The following is a 24799-nucleotide window of genomic DNA, read 5'->3' as shown; positions in this document are numbered from 1 at the left end:
TCAGCAGCTGTGACTGGCGGTTCCTGAGAATAAGGAGAAGCCGGCTCCCCTTGTGAAACTGACACCTATTTATCCAGCAGGGGCTCTGCATCCCTCATTCAATCCTCACAAGATCCCTGGGAATGAGGAGGCGTCTGTTACCTCCTGCCCTACGACTCATCACGCCCAAACTGAGTGGCTTCGAACAGCAACCGTGGATTAACCTGGGCCACGACCTGGGTCAGGAATCCACATGAGGATTTGCTGTGTGGCTTTGGCTCAGGCCTCTCGTGAGGATGCAGGCAGGGCATCCCGCCCGGGGTTACAGGAGCTGCTGGAGGTGGTGCACTGACATGGTGGCCCCTGGCACTGGCTGCCAGCCGGGAGCTCAGCTGGGGTGGGAGCGCTTGAGCTTCCTCGAAGCATTGTCAGGTTCCCGGGAGCCGCATCTCCTGAGCACGGGAGCAGCGCCCGCATTCTTACCATGGACCGTCAGAATCCACGTGGGGGCCGGGCGCGGTGGCTATCGCCTGTAATCCCAGCACTTTGGGAGGCCGAGATGGGTGGATCACTTGAGGTCAGGACCAGTCTGGCCAACATGGTGAAACCCTGTCTCTACTAAAAATACAAATAAAAATACAAAAATTGGCCGGGCGCGGTGGCTCACGCCTGTAATCCCAGCACTTTGGGAGGCCGAGGCGTGCGGATCACGAGGTCAGGAGATCAAGACCATCCTGGCTAACACGGTGACACCCCATCTCTACCAAAAATACAAAAAATTAGCCGGGCATAGTGGCGGGCGCCTGTAGTCCCAGCTACTCGAGGGGCTGAGGCAGAAGAATGGCGTGAACCCGGGAGGCGGAGCTTGCAGTGAACCGAGATCACACCACTGCACTCCAGCCTGGGCGACAGAGCCAGACTCTGTCTCAAAAAAAAACAAAAAACAAAAATTAGCCAGGTGTGGTGGCACATGCCTGTAATCCCAGCTACTTGGGAGGCTGAGGCAGGAGAATCACTTGAACCCAGGAGGCGGAGGTTGCAGTAAGCTGAGATCCCGCCACTGCACTCCAGCCCAGGTGACAGAGCGAGACTCCATCTCAAAAACAAACAAAAATAAGCCATGTTGGACCCAAGTCTTCCTAGGTTCAAGAAGAAGGAACATAAACCACCTTCCAATGGAAGGGGCTGACGACTCTAGAGCCATGTTGTAAAGCTGCTATATCCGTGTGACAGGCAAGGAACGAGGCTCTGACTCACTGAGACTGTGATGACTTGTCCAGGGTCACACAGCGGGAGCTGGCGTCCAGCTTGACTGAGGCAAGCGGCTCCAGGCTGTTTCCAAATCTCAAATCCACCCCCGAGGAGGAGCCCCTCCGTCTGCTGCAGGCAGGCCCTGCACTGGGTCCCATGGTGGCCCTCGCTGTGGGATCCTGGTAGCTACACACTTTCTGCTTCTTATTTGGAAAATAAGTCCACATCCAGGCAGGTCATACCCAGGCTATTCTCGGCAAGGGTCAGGCTCTAACTCGAGGTCAGGAGGGGCCGAAGATTCAGGGAACCCATTGGTCTCATCTGGGGGTCTCCACACCGGCCGGCAGGACCCCTGACTGCCCTGTCCTAGGGGCCCCTCTGGGTTTCAGAGCTGGATGTCACACCCCGGGGAGGAAGATGCCTGACAGGTGGACCTACAGGAACTGCAGAACTAGCGTTTCAATTCCTAGGACTCAGCCTGGAGCCTGCAGGTCCCGGCTAAGCACGTGTCCGTGTGGATGTGTTAGGCATGTGTGCACGTGTGTGTGCGTGGATGTATGGGTGCACGTGTGCGTGGATGTATGTGTGCACGTGTGTGTGCGTGGATGTATGCGTGCACGTGTGTGCGTGGATGCATGGGTGCACGTGTGTGTGCATGGATGTATGGGTGCACGTGTGCGTGCGTGGATGTATGGGTGCACGTGTGTGCGTGGATGCATGGGTGCACGTGTGTGTGCGTGGATGTACGGGTGCACGTGTGCACATGGCTGTATAGGTGCACGTGTCTGTGCATGGATGTATGAGTGCATGTGTGTGCACAGGTGTATACATGTTGCTCTATGTGTGTGTGCACACCAGCTGCACAAAGCTAGCGCCTCTGCTTCTGACTGGCTGTGTGACCTTGGGCAGGGCACCTCACTGTGCTGAGCCCTGATTTTCTTGTCTGTGAAAAAGGAGCATCTGTCATCCTTTTGGGGCAGGATCCTTGGGTGGCAAATGACAGAAACCCAGTTCCACCTGAGCTAATCAGAAAGGGAGCTCATGGCTCCTCAGTGGGAAGTCTCGGCTCAGGAGCAGGCCTGAGCATGCACCTGCCACCAGCTCTCTGGGTAGTGTCCTTCCCGGGCAGGCCCTGCCCACGTGACTCCACTAAGTGGTCACTGTCCACAGCTCCTCAAGCCAGGAAGAAAGCAAGGGCTCCCAGGAGTGAGTCTCACGGGCCAGCTTGGGGCATGTCCATCCCTGGAGCAAGCACTGTGGCCAGGAGACAGCAGCCCCTGCCTGGCCAGGCCTGGGTCCTGTGTTCACCCCAATGGACCCACGGGGTTAGGGGGAGAAGTAAAATTATTATTGCGTGTGTCTCTGAGCAACGTTGGGCTGCTTTCTCAGGCTGGGAATTGCTGGTGAAAGTCACATCCTCAGAGCTGAGCTGGCAGACGCCATCCTGTCCCTGCTGTCCCTCGATGGTCTCAAACACACCCCAGACACCCAGCAGCACAGAGACCAGTGGCCCAGCCTGCCCACTGGCCTGACCCCAGGGCTGCTGCCTTCTGCCACGGGAGGACGGCAGGAGAAGAGAGGGTGGGAGGAGAGGGCTGGGGTGCTCACAGCCACTCCCTGCTTGCTCCACAGGGGTCTGGGAGTGGCCACATCCCCTAAGGCAGCAGTTCTGGGAAGGGACACACTCCATTCAGGGTGCCAGCTCACCAAGTGACCTGCCCATCCCTGTCTGTCTGAGGGCAGCTCCCTGGCCCCACTGTGGCTGCCCCAGCCCTGTTCTGAGGTAGACTCCTCGGCACACCTGCTTCCTGCTAGGATCTCAATGGACCAACACCCCTCGACTTTGAGTCAGCCCACAAACCGTCTGACACTTTCTGGCACAAAAACCACAGGCAGGTGGCACAGGGCACCAACACTCACCCTCTGTCTCAGCCCCTGAGACCCCCGACCTGCTCAGGGCCCCGATACTCACCCTCTGCCCAGCCCCTGAGACCCCCGATCCACACAGGGCCTGGATACTCACCCTCTGCCCGGCCCCTAAGACCCCCAATCAGCACAGGGCCCCGATACTCACCCTCTGTCCAGCCTGAGACCCCCTGACCTGCACAGGGCCCTGACATTCACCCTCTGTCCAACCCTTGAGACCCCCCGACCCGCTCAGGGCCTGAAGCCTCAGATGTGGGTGGAGGGGTGATCTCTGAGCCTCTCCATCCCCAAAGAGACCAACATTGATCCTTCTGAAATTCACAGACTGGCCAGGTTACCATGGCGATACCCATTATCCCTGCTTAACAGATGATGAACCAAGAGCTAAAAATAGGCCCCAGAGTGGATGGATGGACGGACGGGTGGACGGATGGGTGGGGGGGGATGGGTGGACGGTGGGGGGATGGGTGGGGGGGGATGGGTGGACAGTGGGGGGATGGGTGGACGGTGGGGGGATGGGTGGACGGATGGGTGGATGGTGGGGGGATGGGTGGGTGGGGGATGGGTGGATGGTTGGGGGATGGTTGGACGGATGGGTGGACAGATGAGTGGGTGGATGGACGGATGGGGGGATGGGTGGATACATGGGGGGATGGGTGGGCCTGGATTCAGGGTTAGGACAATTTGTTTTTCTCAGACAAGATAAGTCAGGGGAAATCTCAAATTCAGGGCGAGGAAGTTCCAGCAGGCGGGAGATGTCCCGGCTCCATAAGCATCACACGGAGGCTTCACCCTCCAGCCCAGGTCCCTGCGGTGCAGGTCATGTGGGAGGCTCCTGGCACCCCTGCATCATGTCCACAGTCCTCACTCAGTGGGTCTCAGGCCTGGGGAGTCCCAGGAAGCCGAGTGGAGCTCCTTTGGGGGTGGAGGCAGCCATGGTGCGGATCCCCACCCTCTGGCCCTGGCAGCCTGTGCATCCCGCATCCCATTCAGTCCAGGGAGGGGTCTGGTATGCTGGGTCTGGGAGAGCCCCTGCCTCAGATGTGGGCACTTTGGGGGCCGGGCCCAGCCCTCTGAGGGGTTGGGGGAGGGACTGAAGGCACAAGAGAACTACAAGGGTAGGGTGACACTTTATTACTCCTGAAGCCCCACCGGCAGAACCCACAGGCCAGGCCGACCCCGCAGACGCCATGGACCCAGGTGCAGAGGCTGGACGGCAAAAAGCACAGGGTGGGTGGGTGTAGGGGCACCAGCAGGGATAGGAGGCTGACTGTGGGGACAGGTGTCTGGGCCCCCGGGCTTTCTCGGGCGCTGGGGTGCTGCCTTGCTGGCCCTCTCCCACAAAGATTAGATGCAAAGCAGAGCCCCCAGTCCCTGCCCCTTCTCATCGGGGCAGGGTCTCCCCTGGATGAACTCCCAGGCCCCTCCAAGTCCCTCATGATTTCCCTCCCTCCATCCACCTGGCTCAGGCAGGGCCAGGCACGGGGGCCTGTATTTTGTCACCCTTCGGCCTTGGGGGCCCCAGAGCGGGGCCCAAGCTAGCAGGATCCCAGGAGGACTGGGAGTGGGGCCTGGTGGGGACTGGAGGCTTCTGGGAGGTCGGAGGGAACTTAAGAGACCCCAAGCGTGTTGGAGACAGAGGCCGTATGGACCCACTCCTCACTGCCCCTCCCCACACCCTCCACGTCTTCACGAGGTGCAGCCTGGGCTGGCTTCTCCGGCAGGGACGCCCAGGCCTCTCGGGGGCAGGCCTCTGTGGCTGTAGTACTCCACCACCTGCTTTGGGACCTCGGCCAGCACGCACTTGGCCAGCGCCGCAGGGGATGCCTGGAGGGCGGGACAACGCAGTTACCTCTGGGACCTTCGAGATGGAGATCGTCCGTCCCTGCAACTGGGTTATGGCCCAGGCCTCATCCTCCAGAGCCAGGTGGTGACTACCCACCCCCACCAGAGGCTCACCTTGGGGCTGGGCAAGCCTTGCTGAGGATGTCGGCCACACGAGGCTGCACGTGAGTCTTTCCAGCCTCCCAAGCACGGAGACGAAAAGTGCTGACGTAGGAGGTGAGGCCACCTCCATGGCCCGGGCCCCACCCACACTTCCCCGGCAAAGCCTGAGCCTGTCTGTGCGATGTGTCTCACTGCAGAGCTTCATGTGTCTGTAATAGGCATGTTTCACTGCATAGAATGTCACGTGTGTCCGTGTCTTAATGCATGTCTGTGGTGTCTTGCTGTGTAGAACTTCACATCTATGTGGCATGCATGTCTTGCTGTAGGGCCTCGTGTGCGACATATGTGTCTCACCGGGTAGAACCTCACGTGTGTGCTGTGCGTGTCTCACCGGGTAGAACCTCACACATGTGCTGTGCGTGTCTCACTGGGTAGAACTTCACATGTGTGCTGTGCGTGTCTCACTGGGTAGAACCTCATGTGTGTGACATACGTGTCTCACCGGGTAGAACCTCACGTGTGTGCTGTGCATGTCTCACCGGACAGAACCTCATGTGTGTGACATACATGTCTCACTGGGTAGAACCTCATGTGTGTGACATACATGTCTCACTGGGTAGAACCTCATGTGTGTGCTGTGCGTATCTCACTGCATAGAACCTCATGTGTGTGACATACATGTCTCACCGGGTAGAACCTCATGTGTGTGCTGTGTGTCTCACCGGGTAGAACCTCACGTGTGTGCTGTGTGTGTCTCACCGGGTAGAACCTCATGTGTGTGACATACATGTCTCACCAGGTAGAACCTCATGCGTGTGCTGTGTGTGTCTCACCGGGTAGAACCTCACGCTTGTGCTGTGCGTGTCTCACCGGGTAGAACCTCACGCGTGTGCTGTGCGTGTCTCACCGGGTAGAATTTCACGTGTGTGCTGTGTGTGTCTCACCGGGTAGAACCTCATGTGTGTGACATACGTGTCTCACTGGGTAGAACCTCATGTGTGTGCTGTGTGTGTCTCACCGGGTAGAACCTCACGTGTGTGCTGTGCGTGCCTCGCTGGGTCGCAGAGGTTGGCAGCAACAGGGGAAGCCGCGTGGTGGATCCCAGGAGCCTCTCGTGCTGTTCTCTCTGCTTTTGTGTAGATTTGACAAGTTTCAAAATGGTGGGGGGGTGTTTCAGGCGCTCAAAGTCCCGGCTTCAGATACTGCTCTCGACTGGGGGGAACAGCCCGGGATCCCCCAGACACAAGATGGGACCTGCCACATCCACTGGTGTGAGCCTGGCCTGGGAGGGTCTTGGGCAGTGGCATGAACAGGGACCCCCAAGCCGGCCTTGACCGAGCCCCTCCAGGACACTCACGTTCTTGAGCTCCCGGAAGGGCACGAACTGTACGATGTCCCGGAGCGCGGGCTCACCCCGTGGGGAGCGCAGGACGCCGTCGTCGCCGTCCAGGACCTGCATGTCGGTGAAGTCGGCGTTTCCGACGCCCACGATGATGATGGACATGGGCAGGCGTGAGGCACGCACAATGGCCTCCCGTGTGTCGGCCATGTCGGTCACCACGCCGTCCGTCAGGATCAGCAGGATGTAGTATTGCTGGGGGCACAGGGAAGGCGTCAATGGCAGCACACCTGCCATGACCGACACACGCCCTGAAACCCACGGGCCCCCAGACGGCCCAGAGGGCCTCCGTGTGTCAGAGCTTCCAGAACCGCCTTCAGAGCGTGATGCCTACATCACAAACATCACGAACAACAGTGGGTCAGGAGCCGCCTCCATGGCGGGCACTCTGTTCTGGGCCTCCTGTGCCCAGCTCAGGAAATCTCCATGAGTCTCACGGAGGGCTCTGGAGGGGGTGCTACGAAGTCCACATTTTACTGATGAGGTCACAGTGCCCGGATGGGAGGTCTGAGGCCAAAGGAGAAACCTGCGATCCCAGGAGCCAGACCTGCAGCCCACACACCCTGCTCCAGTCTCTCCAGGGTGCCCGCTGTGCTGCCACAAGACTGAGTAGAGGCCGGGCGCGGTGGTTCACGCCTGTAATCTCAGCACTTTGGGAGGCCGAGGCGGGCGGATCACCTGAGGCCAGGAGTTTGAGACCAGCCTGGCCAAAATGGCGAAACCCCGTCTCTACTAAAAGTACAAAATTTAGGTGGGTGTGGTGGTGGGCGCCTGTAATCCCAGATACTCGGGAGGCTGAGGCAGGAGAATCGCTCGAACTTGGGAGGCAGAGGGTGCAGTGAGCCAAGATCGCGCCATTGCACTCCAGCCTGGCGACAGAGACTGTCTCAAAAAAAAAAAAAAAAAAGGAAGAATGGAACTTCAAATAAAATCCATTTCCATTGTTTAAAAAAAAACTCCACTCAAAAATCTTGCCCAAACTGTGGACAACGGGAAACGTAAAGAGAAGCAGGGCTCACCTGAGCAGCAGCCCCAGGGGGCTGGGCCAGCCTTGCACCGGGCAGAGCGGGAGCCCACAGCAGCCTCCCCCGGGCTGGCCTTGACTGAGCCCGTCCCACTGAGGGCAGATGTGTCCTGGAAACGAACAGGGGCCCCGGGACCCCACTCAGAGTCGCCTTCTCCAAGAGGCTCTCCTTTTGTGCCCTCCCCATCTCCCCTCTCTGAGCCTCGCACCTGTGGGAAGAATTACCTGTTTGCAAGGCGGTCTCCGGTCCAGGCCTACAAGCACCGATGGCTGTGCCCAGCCTGGCTCTCGGCCTCCAGATAAACAGCCCAGCCTCAGAAAGCCCCCCACCCCCTCCCAACCCCAGATGAGGCCCCCACCCCCCTCTGCCAACTGTGCGAGCACCAGGCACCAAAACCCACCGTGGGGCCTCACTAGGGCGGGAGCTTCGTGTCCAGGAGAGGGACCGAGGGCTCAGCCGATCATGTTTGAGCCCTCGTTTCAACCCAGTTCTAACCACAGAAAACCACGTCACGGATAAGACAACAGGAAACACAAACACCAGACGGATGTGCAATGCCAGGAGTGGTGGTTACATGTGCTCAGGTGTCGTGGCTGCTTAAAAAGAGGCTTATCTTTATTAGAGGCTGATACTGACATTTACAGATGAAATTGTCTGAGACTCGCTTCCAAGCAACACAGGAACATAACAGCTAAACGCAATCCTCGACTCCGGACTGGGTCCTGGACCAGGAACAATACTGCTTTGAAAGTTATGATTGTGCCAATGAATGAAATTGGAATATAGTCTATGTATTAGATAAAAGTATTGTATCTAAATTCAATTTCCTAAAATCTGTATTTGTGCTATAGTTATACAAGAGAGTATCTTTGATTTTAGGAAATATACATTGAAATAGTAAGAGGTAGGCTGGGCGCGGTGGCTCATGCCTGTAATCCCAGCACTCTGGGACGCCGAGGTGGCCAGATCACGAGGTCAGGAGCTTGAGACCATCCTGGCTAACACAGTGAAACCCTGTCTCTACTAAAATACAACAAATTAGCCGGGCGTGGTAGTGGGCACCTGTAGTCCCAGCTACTCGGGAGGCTGAGGCAGGAGAATGGCATGAACCCGGAAGGCGGAGCCTGCGGTGAGCCGATATTGTGCCACTGCACTCCAGCCTGGGCGAAGAGGGAGACTCCGTCTCAAAAAAAAAAAAACTATTAAGAGGTAAAGACCGTGATGTTGCAACATGCTCTCAGACAGTTCACAAATGTGTGTGTGTGCAGTGCCAAGTTTTTAAAAAAGCATCAAAGTCTTTATCACAATACTATTTGTATAAATTAAAAATAGATGCAAACAGATATAGGGTTCCCACATCGCGTGAAGATGTAAGTAGACAGGGGTGATGTTTGATCATCATGAATGTACCCAGTGCTTCTGAACTGGATACATTAAAATGGTTACAGGCCAGGTGCGGTGGCTCACGCCTGTAATCCCATCCCAGCACTTTGGGAGGCTGAGGCAGGCAGATCACTTGAGGTCAAGAGTTTGAGACCAGCCTGGCCAACACAGTGAAACCCCATCTCTACAAAAATATAAAAATTAGCCGGGTGTGGTGGCGGGCACCTGTACTCCCAGCTACTCAGGAGGCTGAGGCAGCAGAATGGCATGAACCCGGGAGGCGGAGCTTGCAGTGAGCCGAGATCGCGCCATTGCACTCCAGCCTGGGTGACAGAGTGAGACTGTCGCAAAAAAAAAAAAAAAAAAAAGAATGCCAGCACGGTGGCTCACGCCTGTAATCCCAGCACTTTGGGAGGCCGAGACGTGTGGATCACGAGGTCAGGAGTTTGAGACTAGCTTGGCCAACAGGGTGAAACCCCGTCTCTACTAAAAATACAAAAATTAGCCAGACGTGGTGGCGGGCGCCTGTAATCCCAGCTCCTTGGGAGGCTGAGACAGGAGAACTGCTTGAACCCCGGGGAGCAGAGGTTGCAGTGAGCAGAGATCGCACCACTGCACTCCAGCCTGGGTGACAGATTGAGACTCTGTCTCAAAAAACAAACAAACAAACAAACAAACAAACAAAGCAACAGGCTGGCTGTGGCCCCAGAGACACATACAGGGCCACAGAACACGGCGGCAGAGTAGAACCCAGTGCAATTCTCGGCACCATATCATTTGTGCAAAGTAAAGACACATGTAAACAAAATGACGATACACGTACAGCCAAACAGTAGACATGCGTGCGGCCTGTGGTGCCCAGAGGAAGAGGAGAGGGGCAGCCTCGCTGCAGCCGTGGCCGTGACCCTGTGAGGCGATGGACAGCCCTGCGCCCGAGACACCTGCAGCTTTGAGGGAGACGTAGTCAACCAGCTGGGCCCCCCGCCCTCCTGAGCTCTGTCCTGCCTGGGGGCCTCTGCGCTGGCTGTTCCCTCTGCCTGGCTGCCTCCCTGACGTCCACGCGCTGGTGCACACACAGCCGACCCCACACCAAGCATGCACCACACCCCCCGGGCACCTACAGAGGCTTCCCCGGTGCTCTCCTCGGCCGCCGCCACGCGTGCCACCTTGGAGATGATGGGCGCCACGTTGGTGGGGCCGTAGAGCTGGACCCTGGGCAGGCAGTTCTGGTAGGCCTCCACCACGCCCTGGATGCCTGTGGGGGGCAGGGGGTGAGCCCGGCCCCCCTGCACTCCCTCCCCAGGCCTGCCTCGAGCTCCTACCTTCACACTCATCGTCCTCAGGGTTGAAATTGATGGCAAAGTCATGGGACACCTGGGTGGGAACAAGAGGGCTCAGTCAGCTGCTCGTTGCAACGCCCTCCACTGGCCCCATGTCCCTCGGTCAGCTGCTCCCCCCGGCCCCGGCCCCCATGTCCCCCACCTACTGAGAGAGGTAGGCTTGGAGTTTGTAGGGGAAGCCGAACCCCTGGGTGGCCATGTTTTGCAGTCATGAGACAGAGGGGGAGGCAGACCCCCCCTGGATCCAGCAGTGCCTGAGGCTTACATTAGCCAATAAATCCCCACACACCATTTTTTCTGCTGAAGCCAGTTGAATTTTTTTGTTGTTTTCTTTCTTTTTAAAAAAAAAAAAAACAAAAACAGAGTCTTGCTCTATAGGCCAGGCTGGAGTGCAGTGGTGCAATCTCAGCTCAGTGCAACCTCCGCCTCCCGGGCTCAAGCAATTTTCTTGCTTCAGCCTCCCGAGTAGCTGGGATTACAGGCATGTGCCACCACGCCCAGCTAATTTTTGTATTTTTAGTAGAGACGGGGTTTCACCATGATGGCCAGGCTGGTCTGGAACTCCTGACCTCAGGTAATCGGCCCACCTCGGCCTCCCAAAGTGCTGGGATTACAGGCGTGAGCCACCAGGCCTGGCCGAAGCTAGTTGAATTGTTATGTGCAATAGAGGATTCCACACTAATGTCCTTCCCTGTCTCCTGAAGGAACACGGAGCTGGCCTCCAGACACCCCTCAAGCTAACAAGTCCTAGGAGGTCAAAGGCCAGCCTCTCTGGCTAGAAGGCTGGGGTTCCTGCTTTGCACCCCAATCCCATCCTACAGTCTCCGGTTCCCAGCAGGCAGCCAGGGCTCCCCGGGCCAGGCCATCCTCTGCCTGGGAGGGCATGGGAAGGCACAGCTCTGAGGTCTCAGGTTCTGGGCTCTCCTACCTCATACTTGGGAGGGATCCGGGCTCCAAACCCCAAAGCGGAAAACCTCTTGTCGCTGGAAGAGAGGCAGGAGGTCACCAGGAGGCCCTGACCTCTCGTGGCTGCAACAGGGGCCACTTTTGGGGAGACACGACTGGCGCCCAAAAGACTAGGGGGGGCCCAGGCCTGGGACCACGGCAGTAAGCACCTGCCAGAGGCGGGGAACCGAGGCTGGGGACAGCAGAGGCACAGGCCAGTGTGCAGGGGGGCACGGTCCTGCCGCCCACAAGCCTGCCTCCCAACTCCATGTTTGTGTACATGCTGTCCCCCTGCAGATGCCTCCCCAGGGGCTCCCAGACCGCGAGAGGGGTTCTGTGGGGCCAAGGAACCACTGTGGCTCTCACCAACCCAGACAGAGGGGTCTGTGGGGTAGGGAGCTCAGGGCATCCTCTCCCAAGCCCCAGGCCAGGGGTCTGTGTTATGGTGAGAGGCTCAGAGCACAGGGTTTTGTGCCGGGCCCTCCCTGGTAGAGCATCCACAGGTGAGCCCCAAGCCTCTGTGACCCCGGTTTGCTGGTTTGGCAAAGCGGGACACAGACGTCCCCCCAGGACCATGTGCAGTCTGTGCAGCAGCCTCCAGTAGGGCTACCCAGCCCTTCCTTGCAGAGTCTTTTTTTTTTTTGAGATGGAGTCTTGCTCTGTCACCCAGGCTGGAGTACAAAGGCATGATCTTGACTCACTGTAACCTCCGCCTCCTAGGTTCCAGCGATTCTCCTGCCTCAGCCTCCTGAGTAGTTGGGATTATAGGCACCTGCCACCACGCCCGGCTAATTTTTGTATTTTCAGTAGAGATGGGGTTTCACCATGTTGGCCAGGCTGGTCTCAAACTCCTGACCTCAGGTGATCCACCCGCCTCGGCCTCCCAAAGTGCTGGGATTACAGGCATGAGCCACCACGCCCGGCCCCTCGCAGTCTGACAAAGTCACAGTGCTCACCTCATGGTGCTCCAAGGCCTGACCTGGAGCCCATGGGGGTGAGGAGAAGCTGGCCAGGTGCACCTGTCATAGCTGACCTGGAGCCCAGGGGGGTGAGGGGAAGCCGGCCGGGCGCACCTGTCATAGCTGACCTGGAGCCCAGGGGGGTGAGGGGAAGCCGGCCGGGCGCACCTGTCATAGCTGACCTGGAGCCCAGGGGGGTGAGGGGAAGCTGGCGGGGTGCACCTGTCATAGTCCTGGCAGATCTCGCCCACGGACACCAGTGCCTTCAGGTACTCGTTCGGCTGGTAGGGGTTGATGTAGTGCAGGGAGCAGCTGTTCCGCGGGTCTCCATTGGAGGCGGTGAAGTCAATGGCCACCTGCAGCAAGCCGGGAGCCAGGAGCTGTGCTGGGCTGGGGCTCCCCGAACCCGCTCCTGACAGGTAGAGAAACTGCACCCAGAGTGGCCAGGACTCAGGGTCAGGGGTCGCGTGGGTGGGTGGGGCTGGGGGGCTGCTGCTGGGGCTGACCCACCTGCTACACAGGGCCAGGAGGGGTCTCCTCAAAACCTGCCAGCCCCTAGGCTCCCTGGATCTCCGGGAGGACACCCCACCGGGATCACCCTGGCCTTGTGGGGGCCCCACCCATCCTTCTTAGTGGCCACCCCACCCCTCTACCACCCTCCCTGGCAGGGCCTAAGTGGGCCAAGCCTGGTCTGGGTCCCTCCACATTTCCCATTTGCTGGCTTCTCCCAAAGCCATTCTGGGGCTCGTTCAACAAAACATGAACCAGCGCATCTGCAAATAACACACGGGTGACACGGGGGCCGTGTATCTGTGGGTGACACGCGGGTGACACGGGGGCCGTGTATCTGCGGGTGACACGCGGGTGACACGGGGGCCGTGTATCTGCGGGTGACACGCGGGTGACACGGGGGCCGTGTATCTGCGGGTGACACGGGGTCTGTGTATCTGCGGGTGACACGCGGGTGACATGGGGGCCGTGTATCTGTGGGTGACACACGGGTGACACGGGGGCCGTGTATCTGTGGGTGACACATGGGTGACACGGGGGCCGTGTATCTGTGGGTGACACGCGGGTGACACCAGGGGGCCGTGTATCTGGATGACACGGGGGGACATGGGGGCCGTGTATCTGTGGGTGACATATGGGTGACATGGGGGGGCCGTGTATCTGGGTGACACATGGGTGACACGGGGGGCCGTGTATCTGGGTGATACGCGGGTGACATGGGGGCCATGTATCTGTGGGTGACATGCGGGTGACACGCAGGTGTCACGGGGGGCCGTGTATCTGGGTGACACGTGGGTGACACGGGGGCCGTGTATCTGTGGGTGACATGCAGGTGACACGGAGGCCGTGTATCTGTGGGTGACATGCGGGTGACATGGGGGGCCGTGTATCTGTGGGTGACACGTGGGTGACACGGGGGGCCGTGTATCTGTGTGACATGCAGGTGACATGGGGGGCCGTGTATCTGTGGGTGACACGTGGGTGACACGGGAAGCCGTGTATCTGTGGGTGACATGCGGGTGACACAGGGGGCCATGTATCTGTGGGTAACATGGGAGGCCGTGTATCTGCGGGTGACACGCGGGTGCTGTGGGGGTGACACCGGGTCTGCACATCTGCGGGTGACACGGGGTGTGCGTATCTGCGGGTGACACAGGGTCTGCAGGTGACATGGGGGTGACATGGGGTCTGTGCTGGGCTCCTTGGATGACACGTAGAGCCTGTGGCTGGTTCACCCAAACGCTCACTCCGGCTTCTCTTCGTTCACGTTTTGTCTGTTGTTAAATGTGTTTGTAGAAGGTAAGCCCTGGTGATATCACCTCCCAAGGCGGGCTTGGGGCCGCTTCCTGAACCCCAAGCCCGTTTCCTCACCTACACAAAAGGGAGGACCCCCAGGAGCCGCGCATGGAGACATCGGCTCACGGGGAACCGCCAGTGCCCTTTCACCCCCCAGGCTGGGGCCCCTTGGGAGCGGGGGGACTCCAGGTATCTGGCCTGGTGCCTTCTCAGGGTGGGCGGGGGCGGGGCCCGGTGTGGAGGAGGGGGCGGTGTGGGGCGGGGCCATGGGCTGAGGGGGCGGTGTGGGGGCGGGGCCATGGGCTGAGGGGGCGGGGCCATGGGCTGGGGGCTGGGCCATGGGCTGAGGGGGCGGGGCCATGGGCTGAGGGGGCGGGGCCATGGGCTGAGGGGGCGGGGCGGGGCCATGGACTCACGGTGAAGTGGATCTGGCAGCCGCCCATGATATAGTCCAGGAAGGAGTACACCCTGTGGAACTTCCGGCCGGCGGAGTCAGCGTCCAGCCCCGCCAGGGACACTGAGGCCGGTGCCAGCTGGGATCCAGGCCTCCCTCCCGCAGGCAGTCCAGTCCCCCTGGGGCGACACCCTCCTCTCCTCTCCTCTCCCCCATCCTCTCTCCCCAACCTCGCCCTTCCCCGTCTCTCAGCCCCTTCCCAGACGTGCTGGGGCCCACCAGGCCTCTGGTTGAGGGTCCATCCAACAATCAGAGGGGGGCAGCGGAAGCCCCTCATGTGGGTGGGGAGGCTTCGGGCACGGCCGCCTCTCACCTTGAGGTCGGCCAGGATGACCACTCCTGAGTTCTTATAACTGCGTCTCTTCTGCTTGTATTTGGGGTTCACACAGTCCCACTGGGCCTGGGGCAGGAACAAGCAGAGGCCCCCCAGAGTGGTGGCTCTGAACACCCACCAGGGAGACCCCACCCAAGACCATCCTCAATAGCGACGGCAGAGGGCCCAGCGGTGGGGAGGGAAGGGGAGGGGAGGGCACTGCTGCAGGGCAGCAGGAAGGGGCAGCGTGGTCATACGGGAATGAAGAGGGATGGGAGTTGGATCCCCCACCCGGCATGGCCCTGTCATTAAGCCCAAGGACACTGAGGCCCAGGGACGGCGGAGGAAGCAGGATCCAGGGTGGCCTCCCCACTGCACCCTCACCTGGCTGCTGCGGGCTGGGCAGACACAGGGGAGGGCACCCCTTGTCCCCACCTCCCACCACCCCTGTGCCCAGCCCCAGATGGTGCCTGAAATGTCCAGCTGAGCCTGATGGGGGCCACCCCTGCTATGATCCCTCAGGAGCCAGCACCAGGGTCCACCATCCCCAGCCTTCTCTGGTTATAACAAGTCATTGTCACCGCTCCCCACAACCCCGTCAGGACAGTGGGACAGGGTTTCACAGCCTCTGTGGCAGGGCCAACACAGGCGTAGCCCAGGTGTGCCCCTGGCTCACCTGCCCCTCCCCAGAGGCCCCCCTCACCTGCCCCTCCCTGAAGGCCACCTCCCCCCGCTAACCTGCCCCTCCCTGGAGGCCCCCCCTCACCTGAACCTCCCCGAAGGCCCTCCCAAACCTGCCCCTCCCCAGAGGTGCCCACCCACGTGCCCCTTCATGGAGGCCCCTCCCCCCACCCCCTCACCTGACACTTCCTGGAGGCACCCTCCCCAGTCCTGCTCACCTGCCCCTCCCCAGAGGCCCCTCCCCCCCACCTACCCCTCTCTGGAGGCCCCCCGCCCCGTCCTGCTGACCTACCTCTCCCCGAAGGCCCCCCTCCACCCCCACCTGACCCTCCCTGGAGGACCCCCCCCACCCTGTCCTGCTCACCTGCCCCTCCTCAAAGGCCTTCTGCATCTCCTCGAAGGTGGTGGAGAATTCTCCGATGAAGTCGTGCTTTCCTCGAGAGTCGTAATCCCAGACCAGGCACTGGGGAGCCCAGTCCTCCTCAGCACTGCTGTCTGGGGGCCCCAGGACCCTCCCACCTGAGCCCAGGTGTCTCCATCCCAGCCCACATCCAGGCCACCCCCTCACTGCCCCCTTGGTCCGTCCCGTCCTCCACCTTCAGAGGCCTTGTCTCCTCGCAGCTGCAGAGGGAACTCAGCGAGACTTTGAAGGGCTCCCACACCGGGTTCAGGTTGTTCTTCACCACCTGTGGGCCGGGAGGGGCTGGCTCAGGGGAGGCCCAGGGCCCTGGGATCCTTGGGGCGGACAGAGACCTGGGTGGAAGAGCAGCTGTGAGGCGGGCACAGCTGGCCCTGCCCTTGCATCACCCCAGACAGCGCCGGGGCCCTGAGCTGGGGCTGGCACCTCCTCCCTGCACGAAGCCGTGTGAGGACCCGGGAGCCACATTTCCTAGCCCTGTGCCTCCACCTTCGTAACTTCTGCCACCTCTGAGCCACCTGCGCTGCTCTCTTCCTTAAATAGATTCATTTTCACTCAAGTTAATTTCTCTCAAAAGAAAGCGCTCTCTCCCTGCCGTCGCTGAAATCCCATTTCACCTGCAAGAAGTGGAAGGTAGGTCTAAAAATAATCACAGCCACGACTACACAAGCCTGTTGGATTCTGGCCACAGCCACGGCCACCAAAACCCTGCGCCCGCAGCTCCCTGTTGGAGGCTGGGAGCTCCTCCTGTGTGGCCAGAGATGCGGGAGGGCTGGGGACAGCCCCTTCCCCTCCCTGCGTTCCCATCCCCAGCCGCTCACCTCCGTCCTGTACACCAGCTGCAAGCCCTGGTCGTCGTTGACCCGGTAAAGCTCCAGGAAGGGGTCGGACTTGCTGAAGAGGTCCTGGGGAGAGGCACAAGGGCTGCTGGGCCAGGCACTGTGAGATCGGGCTTTGGATGGGAGCTGGCTTTGTCGTTTCCCAGGGCTCACTTCACGCCACCAGCCGCTAATTCCTCAGGCACAAAACGAGGCAGCCAGTCCACGCCGAAGCATCTCCTCCCTCCCTCCCGCCCCCAGGGATCTGACCACAGCAGGCGACTCAGCCCTCCACGGAGTCACCCTACACACCCTGCGACTCAACCCCTCCAAGGAGACGCCCTACATGGCGGGGGTGGACCCTGTTCTGCCCACCCAGGGAGACGCCCTACACGGCGGGGTTGGACCCTGTTCTGCCCATCCACGTGAGGAGCCTGCAGAACTGCGCGCTGTTCCAGTTCCTCCAGTCACGACAGTGGCCTCGGGGGTGCTGGGCCTATTTCCCCATCCCTGAGCAGGGTCATGAGTGGTCCCCACAGGAGGGAGCTGCCCCGGCCCCAGCCCAGCTACCAGGAGGGGCGGGAGAGCTAATGGCGGTGACAGTGATGATGGCAACCGTGACGGCAGCACACCCAGCCCCACGCACACTCCGCACACATCTCACACGGGACACGGCCACGCGAGGTCAGCCCTGGGCAGGGACCAGGTTTTCGAACTGGTTCCCAGACCTCAGCCTGAGCCAGGCATGCCTGGTGCCCGCACTCACCTTGTCGTCCAGCTTCCTGGCCCGGAAGGAGAGCTCCACGTAGCCGTTGTTCCCCGAGATGTCCTCGGCAATCACCTGGCAGAGGGACGCCCGGGCTCCAGGCTTGGCCTGACCCCACCGTGGGGGACCCGAGGCCCCAGGCTGTCTGACCCCACCCAGCGGGGCCTGAGAGGAGGCGTCTGTGTACCCCCGGGGTTGTGTAGCTGCCGGCTCCTGCAGACCCTCCCTGGACGCACGCTACCCATCTTCCACCCAGTATATCCCTCAGAGCCATAGCAGCAGGGCGTGCAGGCTGCGGCGGGTGCACCCGGGCCTCACCGTGATGGTGGACTTGCCGGCGTTCCTGCCAAACTTGAGCAGCAGCGGGCGGGTCACCTTCTTCTGGGCCACAATCTGTAAGTCAGAAGCATCAGGCAGGGAGGGGCAGGTGGGGACGGCTCCTGACCCTGGAGACCCCACCGCGCCCTCACCCGGACTTTCAGGCCTGTCCTGTCTCCCCACCCCCCACCATGAGCTTCACTGCCCAGGGCCCGGCGCCCCCTTTGTGGCTGCTCTCAAGCACCTGCCATCCCTGTGTGCGGCCACCCCTGCACGTCCACCACCTCACGGGGCCAGCAGTCGCCCGGGGGAGGCAGAGGTCATCACACCTATTTACCAGGTGAGGAAACAGGCTCGGTGGAAGCCAGGAAGCAGCTCACAGCCCAGCCGGCCTGCACCTGCACAGGTGTGGCAGAAGCCCCTCCACAGGTAAGCAGGTCTGCCCTGACCCTCTCCAGGCCCAGGTGAGAACCCGCAGAAGCAGAGGCGAGGCAGGTCAAACGGCCCCAGACCCTCACGCCCAGCAAGCCCATGTGGCCACAGGTGGCAGAAAGGGTGTGAGCGATAGGCTGGCCCGGGACCCCACCCCCGCTCCTCTTCGAAGGTGCTGAGGAGCACAGTTGATTGTTCGAGGTGGACTGGGGCTTAGACCCTGGGGACCTCCTCATGCAGCTGGGGCCTCCTCCTCAGCAGGCCCTGCTGGACTTCCGCCCCATTGGCTATGAGCCCCTAACTGGGGTGGGTGGAGGATGACCGGCCCAGACCCCTGCAGCCAGGTCATCTCCTCAGTGGGGAGCAGGGCAGGGGTAGGGGGCACACAGCCCCCCCCAGGCTCCGTATCCTAAAGGAGATGGTGATGACCCCGGCCAAGCGGGGACCGTCATCTCCTCACACGGAAGTGTTCTCAGCAACCATCGAGTGGCCCACCAGGTAGCAGGTGTGTGCTTCCCACCTGCCCTCACATCTGCTACTGCCTGGCGGATGCTGGGAGGTCACAATGAAGTAGGTTCAATACAAAGCAGAGGGGCAGTCCCTCCACCCCCAACCAGGGCGGGCCTGACCAGCAGCTTCTGAGCGTGGGGCACTTTCCACGGAGAAGAGAAAACAGATCCCAGGTCAGGGCTGGGGAAGTCAAGTCAGGCTAAGGGGTGGGAAGGCTCTCTTAGGGGTGCAAAGAAGGGGTCCTGGGTGCTGGGAGGGGGAGCCTCGGGCCAGGCCCCCCAAGATTCCCTGATTCAAAGGTTTCCTTCTGGGGCTCCTGAGCCAGGGCCTCTGCCTCACACCTGGGACTTGCCTGCCGGCCTGGTTTGCTTCCAGGGAGGGCGCAGGAAGAGTGGCCTCCCCTTTCTGGCAGGAGAGCAGATCCTTAGGAGAGAAATGGGCTCAGGCTAACATAACAGATTCCCCTACCAGGAAATACGAGATCGCTGATTTGTGCTAACCACGTTTAATAAGCACTTCTTGTATGCCTGGCTCTGAGCTGAGTTACTGTTTACTGGAATCACATGAGGAAACGAGGCAGCAGTCAGGGGTCAGAGGTCAGGTCAGGCTCAAAGCTGCAGCACAGGGACTGGACGCCAGTAGCTTCTCCTTGACCTTGGAGCCCTGAAGGTCAGCTGGGTGGCTACAGAGCAGGAGCCCACCAGGGGTCCTCCTCATTGCTTGAAGTTTGTACATATACACAGCACACACGCTCACACACACATTCATATCTGCACGCAGGTGTCCACAGGGGCCCTGTGCGTGTGCTCATGTGAACAGGCATAGGATGTCCTGCATGGATTATGACATATGTGTGCACCTGTGTGTACATAGAAGGGTGTCCAGGCCAGACACAGTGGCTCATGCCTATAATCCCAACATTTTGGGAGCCCAGGGTGGGTGGATCGGTGAGCCCGGGAGTTCAAGACCAGTTGAGGCAACATGGCGAGACCCCTGTCTCTTTAAAAAATGCAAAACTTAGCCAGGTCTGGTGGCGTACACCTGTAGTCCCAGCTCCTCAGGAGGCTGAGGTGAGAGGATTGCTTGAGCGCAGGATGTTGAGGCTGCAGTGAGCCGTGAGTGTCCCACTGCACTCCAGCCTAGGAGGCAGAGTGAGACCCTGACTCAAAAAAACAAAAAAAGCATGTTCATATTTCTGTGTCCGTGCCATCCTCTTCCATCTGTGCCTTCCCTAACTCTCGGTTTCCTTATCTAAAAAATGGGGAGGACAACAGGGTCGATGGCAGGCCAGCTCCGACCGAGGCTGCAGTGGGATGAGTCACGCAGACATTATGTTGGGTAAAAGAATTCCACAGCAGGGAGAACATGCGCTGTGATTCATGGACATGGAATTCCAGAACAGATGAACCAGGCGGGGAGCTGGCGGCAAAGGGGCAGGGGGAGCTGCGGGTGATGGAATGTTCCGTGTGACGGGTGACGGGATGTTCCGTGTGAGTGGGTGACGGGCTGTTCCGTGTGACGGGTGAGACGTTCTGTGTGACAGGTGACGGGCTGTTCCGTGTGACGGGTGACGGGATGTTCCATGTGACGGGTGAGACGTTCCGTGTGACGGGTGACGGGATGTTCCGTGTGACGGGTGAGACGTTCCGTGTGATGAGTGACGGGATGTTCCGTGTGACGGGTGACGGGATGTTCCGTGTGAGTGGGTGACGGGATGTTCCATGTGACGGGTGAGACGTTCCATGTGACGGGTGACGGGATGTTCCATGTGACGGGTGACGGGATGTTCCGTGTGACGGGTGACGGGATGTTCCGTGTGAGTGGGTGACGGGATGTTCTGTGTGATGGATGACGGGATGTTCCATGTGACGGGTGAGACGTTCCATGTGACGGGTGACGGGATGTTCCATGCGACGGGGGACGGGATGTTCCATGCGACGGGGGACGGGATGTTCCGTGTGACGGGTGACGGGATGTTCCGTGTGACGGGTGACGGGATGTTCCGTGTGACGGGTGACGGGATGTTCCGTGTGACGGGTGACGGGATGTTCCGTGTGACGGGTGACGGGATGTTCCGTGTGACGGGTGACGGGATGTTCCGTGTGACGGGTGACGGGATGTTCCGTGTGATGGGTGATCGGATGTTCCGTGTGACGGGGGACGGGATGTTCCATGCGACGGGGGACGGGATGTTCCGTGTGACGGGTGACGGGATGTTCCATGTGACGGGTGACGGGATGTTCCGTGTGACGGGTGACGGGATGTTCCGTGTGATGGGTGATCGGATGTTCTGTGTGAGTGGTTGACGGTATGTTCCACGTGATGGGTGAAGGGATGTTCTGTGTGACGGGTGAGATGTGACGGGTGATCGGATGTTCTGTGTCAGCGGGTGACGGGATATTCTGTGTGATGGGTGAAGGGATGTTCTGTGTGATGGGTGATGGTCAGGTGTGTACAGTCACCTAAACTTGTCAATCTCAACCCTTAAGATTTATGCATTTTATCGTAAATTTTTTTTTTTTTGAGACAAAGACTCACACTGTCGCCTGGGCTGGTGTGCAGTGGCACGATCTCGGCTCGCTGCAACCTCTGCCTCCCAGGTTCAAGCGATTCTCCTGCCTCAGCCTCCCAAGTAGCTGGGACTACAGGCGCGCACCACCATGCCTGGCTAATTTCTTTTGTATTTTTAGTAGAGACGGGGTTTCATCATGTTGGCCAGGTTGGTCTTGAACTCCTGACCTCGTGATCCCCCCGCCTCGGCCTCCCAAAGTGCTGGGATTACAGGCGTGAGCCACCGTGCCCAGCCTGTAAATTTTATCTCAATAAAAAAGAAGGACCCGTCTTGGCAAGGTGTGAGGATTCAGTGTGCAGCACAGGAAGTGTTTAGCGCAGTGTCTAGCAGGGCCCAGCACATCAACAGATACTCCGGTCATGACTTGCAGAAGCCACTTTTGGGCTGGCTGTGGAGGCCGTAACCCAGAGAGCATCACCAAGGCAGTGGCCACCTTAAGACCTGCGGCTCACAAGGAGGCTCTTTTTTTTTTTTTTTTTTTTGAGACAGAGTCTCAATCTGTCACTCAGGCTGGAGTGCAGTGGTGAGATCTCCACTCACTGCAACCTCTGCCTCCCGGGTTCAACCGATTCTCCTGCCTCAGCCTCCAGAGGAGCTGGGATTACAGGCGTTTGCCACCACGCCCGGCTAATTATTGTACTTTTTGTAGAGATGAGGTTTCAGCATGTTGGTTTCACCAGGTTTCAGCAGGCTGGTCTCAAACTCCTGACCTCAGGTGATCTGCCTGCCTCGGCCTCCCACAGTGCTGGGATCACAGGTGTGAGCCACCACGGCCGGCCACCAGGAGACTTTTAGGTGCTGATATGGAGGGGCTGCTGTATGTCATGGAAGTGAAAACACAAGATGCAGAACAGGGAACATAATTTGTGTTTTTTTGAAAAAAGAGGAAAAGTAGGCTGGGCCCCATGGCTCACACCTGTAATCCCAGCACTTTGGGAGGACAAGGCGGGAGGATCACGAGGTCAGGATTTCAAGACCAGCCTGACCAACATGGTGAAACCCCGTCTCTACTAAAAATACAAAAATTAGCCGGGTGTGGTGGCAGGCGCCTGTAATCCCAGCTACTCAGGAGGTTGAGGCAAGAGAATCGCATGAACCCAGGAGGTGGAGGTTGCAGTGAGCTGAGATGGTGCCACTGCACTCCAGCCTGGACAACAGAGCTAGACTCCATCTCAAAAAAAAAAGAAAAGAAAAGAAAAGAAAAAGAAAAAAAAGGAAAAGTGACAGGCTCGTTTGTTCCTGTGAGAATCTGTCTCTGGACAATGTCCAGGGACCTGGCAGCAGCTGGACAGGGCAGGATGGAGGCGCTCCACAGCGTTTTATACTGTCAGGCTTTAAAACATACGAATGCATTACCCAGTTCAAAATTACATGTATATTTTAATCTATTAAGGACTGTTCAGGAGGAGCTGAGGAGGGGGCGGAGACAGGTTGGCCACCCCAGCAGGGTCCGTGCGGTGCTGGTACATCAGCCTTGGATCGGCTGTGGCCCCTACGCCAACCGCCCTCCTCCCTCCGAGGGGACGGGGCACCCACCTGCCCCAGGGTGCACTCCATGCCCCCTAGGAAGTCATCCTCCTGACAGCTGAAGCCGCTGGGCCCATGCGTGTCGTACACCTCAAAGCGCAGCCTCTGCACCTCCTCGAAATAGTAATCCACCGTGAAGACCTTGGAGAACACGGGATGCAGGCTGCTCCGGACCACCTCGGTTCTGCCCACCTGTAGGTGCACCCTGTGAGCCGACCCCACTCGAGAGGCTTCCACCCCGGGCTCCAGCCCTCCATCTCCCCTCTGCCGCTCACCCACACTCACGCACCTCAGGAGGACTCACACCCTGGGAAGACCTCCTGCCTGCTCTCTGTCCACGGGACCACAATCCCGAGGGCCACCCTGGGGGTCACCCCTGGCCACCACTGTCTGCTCCACCCTCAGATCACAGATGGGGAAACTGAGGCTCACAGAGGACGAGAATGACACACTGAGTCGGGGGCGAGATCAGATTCACACCCTGGGCTGGGCAGCCCTAACGCGCAGGCCGCTCCCCAGCACCAGCTGGGTGGGGAGGGGGCCCTCCCTCCTGGCTAGGGTACCGTGGGCTCACCAGCCTCTCCCATCCCGCGCAGTTCCCTGGTCCAACTGCCCCGTAAGGACAAGACCCAGCTGGGCCAGTAGGCTACTCGTTTCAGAATCCCGAAAAATCCTGCACCTCAAACCAAGGGCAAACATGGGCCACCCGTACAGCTCACGCTCTGTGGGTGCGGGCACGAGGCCTCCGTGGGGAGGGTGGGCTCGGGCTGTGAGGGGCGGGCACGGGGCCTCCGGGGGCAGCCGGAGCCCCGGGGACAGGCGGTGAGGGCGGGGCAGGCCCTTCACCCTCAAGGTCGATGACCGCAGACGCCACCGGGTGACAGCGCCCCAGGACTCCCCGACGCGTCCCCTCCAACACCCGAGCAGCCGCTGGGGTCCGCCTGCCCACTCCGCCCGGGCCCGCGCGCTGGAGCCTGGAGAGACCCCTGCGCCGGGGAAAAGCGCTGGCGCCCCGCGACGACTGGGGTTCGAGTTCCGGCTCCTCCGCCCGCCGCGGCTTCGCGCCACGCCTTTCTCGCCCTTTCGAGGTGAAGCCACGCGTTTCACGCGAGATGGTGACCGAGGAAGCGCCCGTCTGGCGCCGGCCCTGTGCCCCTTCCAACCCCAACCGCGATCACAGCGGGGTCGCTTGAGACCAACGTTGGAGCGAGAGCCCCGGACGCCTGCAGGTCCGCACCGCAGCGCGCGCTCCCTCGGGCCTGCTCCCGCCCCGTGGTGAGGAACCGACCCCAGCCCAGCCTCCCGCTCCCCGCCGGCCGGCGCCCCTCACCCCTCAATCTCCTCTGCGCCTCTTGGTCGAGCCCCCTGCCCGCTCCTCATGCCTGGTCGCTTCACTCTGGCCCGGGGCCCTCTCCCCGAACCCTGGGCCGCACCCCTCACAGCGGGGCACCCCCCTCTCTCCTCCGAACCCCACTCGCCGCCACCTCCTCCAGCCCAGCCTCTCCCCACAGCTCTGGACACCCCACCCCCAGACCCGGTAACCCCCAACCCTGACCCCGAGCTGAGCCCCAGCTCTGGGGGACCCCGCCTTGCGCCCCACTGGCCTCAGCGCGCCCGCTCTGGTCTCCGCATCTCCAGCTCGGCGCCCGCCCGGGCCCCGTGGCCTCTCGGCATCCCGCGCCCCGGCCCTACCTGCACCCACTGGCCCTGCGCCTGCTGCAGCAACGCCACGCTGGGGTCGGACTTGGTGAGCGGGTCGCGGTCCAGCAGGTGCCGGCAGCTGAGCCGCAGCTCCACCTTCGAGGCGCAGGGCGCGGGCAAACCCCCGGGGGTTGCCGCCGCCCCGCGCTCCGAGCCCGCGCTCATGCTCCCGGCGTTCGGGGGCCCGGCCGGGCGCACAGAGGGGCCGCTGCCCGCGAGTCGGCGCCGCGGCGGCGCCCGGGAAATGGTGGCCGGCCCAGGCGTGGCCGCGCTTTCCTGAACGCCTGCCGGGCGCGGGCGCACGTGGCTCGGGCGGCCGCCGCGCGGAG

General features: G+C 60.4%; 1 protein-coding gene across 13 annotated transcripts; it reads right to left on the bottom strand.

Annotated features, from left to right (window-relative positions):
- Nucleotides 1-4274: 4274 nt before the first annotated feature.
- CPNE7 (copine 7) lies at nt 4275-24796 on the bottom strand. Of its 13 annotated transcripts, XM_063654200.1 has the most exons (17): nt 24462-24789; nt 22779-22961; nt 17729-17803; nt 17411-17485; nt 16648-16731; nt 16005-16094; nt 15773-15871; nt 14728-14814; nt 14377-14436; nt 12377-12510; nt 11179-11233; nt 10233-10284; nt 9734-9851; nt 7522-7636; nt 6461-6697; nt 6122-6232; nt 4275-4983 (listed from the first exon to the last, which is right to left on the bottom strand). In XM_063654200.1, the coding sequence occupies exons 1-17, from the start codon at nt 24633-24635 to the stop codon at nt 4846-4848; spliced, it is 1887 nt and encodes a 628-aa protein (XP_063510270.1). In that variant the 5' UTR covers nt 24636-24789; the 3' UTR covers nt 4275-4845. The 13 variants fall into 13 exon arrangements, 12 of the variants coding, with proteins under 12 accessions (XP_063510270.1, XP_054311417.1, XP_054311419.1 ...); XM_054455442.2 differs by lacking the exons at nt 7522-7636; nt 9734-9851 and adding an exon at nt 10032-10165 and having other exon boundaries at nt 24462-24796; XM_054455444.2 differs by lacking the exons at nt 7522-7636; nt 9734-9851 and adding an exon at nt 10032-10165 and having other exon boundaries at nt 6137-6232.
- Nucleotides 24797-24799: the final 3 nt, after the last annotated feature.

The sequence above is a fragment of the Pongo pygmaeus genome, chromosome 18, assembly GCF_028885625.2.
Source record: "Pongo pygmaeus isolate AG05252 chromosome 18, NHGRI_mPonPyg2-v2.0_pri, whole genome shotgun sequence".
Lineage (NCBI taxonomy): Eukaryota > Metazoa > Chordata > Mammalia > Primates > Hominidae > Pongo > Pongo pygmaeus.
Note: the sequence above shows the minus strand (reverse complement) of the source record. Positions and strands in the feature narration are given on the sequence as shown.